This window comes from Oratosquilla oratoria, chromosome 14 (assembly GCF_046742065.1).
Source record: "Oratosquilla oratoria isolate Oo_2021 chromosome 14, ASM4674206v1, whole genome shotgun sequence".
NCBI classification, from domain to species: domain Eukaryota; kingdom Metazoa; phylum Arthropoda; class Malacostraca; order Stomatopoda; family Squillidae; genus Oratosquilla; species Oratosquilla oratoria.
The window spans coordinates 43,719,425-43,724,049 of NC_134790.1; the positions used below are offsets into that span (position 1 = coordinate 43,719,425).

Below are 4,625 nucleotides of genomic sequence, written 5' to 3' on the forward strand. Positions count from 1 at the left end.
GGCTTAGGATGGAGGAGGCCGCGCGGGTTAGGAATCACGAGCTAGAACGGGCGAGACTCGCGTGCAATGGTCAGAACGAGAGCCAGGGTACGTCTTTCGTGCCCGCAGCCGCGAATTTAGAGAGGTATTCTGAAAGGGAATGTATTGAAACATTCATTGAGCGGTTCCAGGACATAGCAGGTAGGATGAAATGGTCCGAAGACGCCAAAGCCATCCAATTTATGAGCCTTTTCTCCGGAAGGCCACTAGATATATTGATGAGTGTGCCATCGAAGGACAGAACGTACGACTCTATGAGGCAGGCGCTGATTCAAGCGTACGGCATGTCCAGTGAGGACGCCCGCAGGCAATTTTTCGAAGCAGAAATGCTCGAATATGAGACGGCATCACAATATGCTATTCGCTTGGCGAGCCGCCTAGAGCTCTGGATAGAAAAAGATGGAGCAGAGAAGACGTTCTTGGGCCTAGCGGATCTTTTGGTGAGGACCCAGTTCGAGAAGGCTTGTAGCCCTCAATTAGTTGCGCAGCTTAGGTTAGATAAGGTGACTAGCATAGAGGATGTGTGCACTAAGGCCGAAGCACACTATGCAGCGTACGGGAGAAATACCTTTAGGAGGGAACAGAGCAAGGGAATAAGTGGTGCTGGTGAGGTAAGTCAGTCACGTGAATGGTATAGGCGGCAGGTAGCCGACAGGAGCGGCATGAATAGGGCTAAGCCTGGCTCATGGACGGCGCCACGAGGTCGTCCCCAACAAGATGGTGGAATGCAAGCCAAGGGGCGCGAACAGCCAGCGCAGAGTTGGAGGATGGGTGCGCGCATGACCGCTGCCAATCTGGTGAGCACCCAGGACGACTCCATGAGCACGAATCAAGGTCAGACTAGTAACGAGCGTCCCATCCTTGCTGGGAGCTCGCCGCGTACGTGGGCAGAAAGTTCTCCTGACATTGTAACAGGAGGCTGCCGCGAGACGCACCGGTTATGACTAGAAGGCCAGGAAGGACTTAACATTTGGTTAGGCCTGGTGAATGGTGAGGAGGCGCATGTAATGAGAGATTCAGGCTGCACAGGGTGCATCGTGAGGAGGCAATTGGTTAGACCCGAGCAGTATACGGGTAAGAAAATTAAGTGCAGCATGGCAGACGGTTCCACTACCGTCGTGCCCGAGGCTACTGTGCACGTGGAGTCGGCCATCTACACTGGATGGGTAGAAGCGGCGGTCATGCGGAATCCCATAAGTGATTGCGTGATTGGCAACATCCCCGGGGCGCGTAATACGAGCACCGTAGAGGCAGGAACGCAGACCACCGCGGCCGTAGTAACCCGCGCAATGGTGAGAAACCTTTCTGCTGCGGTGCCTCTGACTGTGCCTGAGATGCAGGAGTTAATAGATTCGAAGGAAGTTTAGGATAGGCAGCTAGACGATCCCTCGTTAGAAACCGTACGTAGGCAACTTCAGGATGGTACCGTACGGCGAGTGGGTCAAAGTGTTATGACGTATGTAAGGAAGGCAGGAAGAATGTATAGGAAGGTTGAGACAAGTCAAGAGATTAAACACCAATTCATAGTGCCAGAGCGGTATAGGCAGGCAGTGTTTAAGCTTGGACACGAGGCAGCCTTAGCAGGTCACATGGGATACCATAAGACCCTCAATAGGATCAGCAAGGATTTCTTTTGGCCGGGTATGGCCACAGATATATCCCATCGGGCAAAATCATGCGATACGTGCCAGAAAACCACAGACCGGGGCAGAGTTAAGCCTGCACCCCTGCAACAACTGCCCATTATAGCCACGCCATTCGAACGCGTCGCGGTCGATATCGTGGGTCCCATTAAGCCCCGATTGCGAGAAGGCTATAAATATATATTGACGCCAGTCGATTTTGCTACTCGTTGGCCTGAGGCCGTAGCTCTTAAGAACATAGAGAGCATTACTGTAGCGGAGGCATTGCTGGGAATTTTCAGCAGGATAGGGGTGCCCAAGGAAATCCTTAGTGATAGAGGAACCCAGTTCACCTCGGGAATGATGGACGAGTTCTTACGGTTGCTTTCGATCCAAGGCATCCGAACTACTCCGTACCACCCCCAATGCAATGGTCTGTGTGAGAGATTCAACGGCACATTGAAAAAGATGCTAAGGAGGATGACGAGCGAACAACCTAAGGAGTGGCCTAGGTTTGTCGCGCCCTTGCTTTTCGCATATCGCGAAGCTCCTCAGAGTAGCTTGAAGCACTCCCCCTTTGAACTGATTTATGGGAGGCAAGTTTGAGGGCCCCTCCAGATGTTGCGTGAGCTGTGGGACGACAGTGTTCCCGATCCCGTCGTTAGCTCCACGTATGGGTCTGTGCTCAACTTAGCAGATAGGCTCCAGGCCACGTGTGAACTTGCTAAGGAGGAGCTGGTTAAGGACAGGGAGGTCCAAAGGTCCTACTTCGATAGGAAGGCCGAACTGAGAGAATTTCTTCCAGGGGACAAGTGCCTGTTATTAATGCCTACGTCCCATAATAAGTTGTTGGCCACCTGGCGTGGGCCCTTCGAAGTAGTTGCCAGGAATTCCGAGGTCAACTACACCATTCAGGTGGGTCACCATAAGACTAAGCGCTTCCACGTGAACATGCTTAAGCGATATATAGAGCCACAGCAGGCCGTAGCTAGCATGAGTGTAGGAAAGGAAAGAGTGACAGGACATAGGACGTCTGAGCAGCTAGGATGCCTACGCTTAGTTAGGAAACAGTTCCAGGATGAGGTGAGAGAGCTAGTAGGCTGTGCTACCGTCATTTCAGAGGAAGCTGAGAATGATGTAGGTCTCGAGACAGCGCAAGCCAGGCAAAGCGAGACATGGAAGAATGTAGCGGTAAGTGACTGCCTGGCAAGCGGGCAAAAGGACGAAGCTGTGTCCTTATGCAGGGAGTTTGCCCACGTTTTTAGCGACAAGCCGGGGCAAGCCCAAGTAGAACCCCACCGCATTGAGTTAATCAATGAATTCCCTGTGAAAACTAAGCCATATTCTATACCCCTAAGACTCGTGGACGACGTCAAGGCGGAAATAAACGCAATGGTCGAAGCGGGAATAATTGAAAGGTAAACTTTTCCGTATTGCAGTCCCGTGGTGGTGGTTGGTAAGAAGACCGGAGGAGTAAGGCTGTGTGGTGATTACAGGAGGGTAAATTCTATCACACGGCCCATCGCGGAACCAATGTCCGATCAACGGATGATATTTTCTAGGTTAGCTAAATCAAGTTTTTTTTTCAAAACTAGATCTCTCCCGAGGATTTTTTCAGATAGGACTACATCCCGAGAGCAGGAGGATTACGGCTTTCAGCACACTATGGGGGCTGTACCAATTCACCGTGCTACCCTTCGGCCTCACCAATGCCCCAGCGGTGTTCAACAGGACCATGCGCGACGTACTTCACGATGTGCCCGGCACAGAGGTATTCGTCGACGACGTCTTGGTTCATACGGAGTCATTTGAGGAGCACATGGTGGTGCTAAGGAAGGTACTGGAGAGGTTATCAGCTGCAGGTATGACTGTCAAACCCTCCAAAACGGAACTCGGCCAGACCGTAATCCAGTATCTGGGCCACAAGTGGGAAATGGTAAGTGTGGTTGCCAAGAGGACAAGGTGAAGAAGATTAAGGAGGCCCCGATCCCTACAACGTAGAAACAAGTGAGGACCTTCGTTAATCTTGTGGGCTACTATCGGCAGTTCATCCCTGAATTCGCCGCGGTAGCACTGCCGCTGCATAACCTTCTAAAGAAGAGTGCACCAAACAGAGTAAGTTGGGGAGAGACAGAGGAAAGGGCATTCCAACAACTAAAATCACACCTATGTAACAGTCCCATATTGCAGCTCCCGAACCCCAGAGAACCCTTCACGCTACGAACCGACGCATCCCAGGACGCCGTCGGAGCAGTTCTACTCCAGGAGCAGGACGGATGGTTGTGCCCAGTGGCTTACCATAGCAGAAAATTGCGGGCAGCTGAGAGGAACTACAGCACCATCGAGCGTGAGTTACTGGCCGTGGTAGATGGAATAAAGAAATTCCAATTCTATCTGTACGGAGGTAACTTCGTCTTGGAGACGGATCATATGCCGCTGGAGCATTTGAAACCGTCCAAGACAGCCAACGCCAGGCTCACCAGGTGGGGACTATACTTGCAACAGTTTGACTACACCTTGCGTTATATAAGAGGGAACGAGAATGTGGGGGCGGACTTATTGTCCAGACTTGGAAACAAATAACTGCTGTATCTTTTTGTCCCCAGATCCGGAGGAAGAATATTGATTTTTTTTTGTACAGTACACTTGTACATACACACACACACACAAACATTCGACACTCGTATGTCATGCCGTTTGGCCAGAGAAGCCATAGCAGTTCGATCTTGCGAAGGGGTTTTCCCTCAAGGAAAAAGAAATATCCTGAGTTTTTTCGCTCATACCGCAAGATCGAGGTAGCAAGGCTAAATAGGCACACTTTTCAACTCGCGACGCCCTCGCGAGTTTTTCCGTCATTGGAAGAATGTCAGCGCGGACGTTTCGTCCACCGCTAACCACGTGATTCAACCGGTGCTGGAAGCTTGGAGCTGGTCGGCGCGGTCAGCATCTGACCCAGGCCGGACG

The 4,625-nt window shown here is 51.5% G+C and overlaps 1 protein-coding gene across 1 annotated transcript; it reads left to right on the forward strand.

The window, feature by feature from the left end:
* Positions 1-2,279: 2,279 nt before the first annotated feature.
* Positions 2,280-4,244, forward strand: LOC143032638 (uncharacterized). The gene is made up of 3 exons (XM_076197513.1): positions 2,280-3,079; positions 3,321-3,597; positions 3,852-4,244. Exons 1-3 carry the CDS (start codon positions 2,280-2,282, stop codon positions 4,242-4,244), a joined length of 1,470 nt encoding a protein of 489 aa, XP_076053628.1.
* The last annotated feature ends 381 nt before the right edge of the window (positions 4,245-4,625 follow it).

Excerpts from the sequence above, each read along its gene's own strand:
- LOC143032638 (XM_076197513.1), top strand. The coding sequence starts at position 2,280 with ATGTTGCGTGAGCTGTGGGACGACAGTGTTCCCGATCCCGTCGTTAGC. Across the intron at positions 3,080-3,320 it reads GAAGCGGGAATAATTGAAAG|CACACTATGGGGGCTGTACC; the intron begins GTAAACTTTTCC and ends TACGGCTTTCAG. Across the intron at positions 3,598-3,851 it reads TGGGCCACAAGTGGGAAATG|CTCCCGAACCCCAGAGAACC; the intron begins GTAAGTGTGGTT and ends CCCATATTGCAG.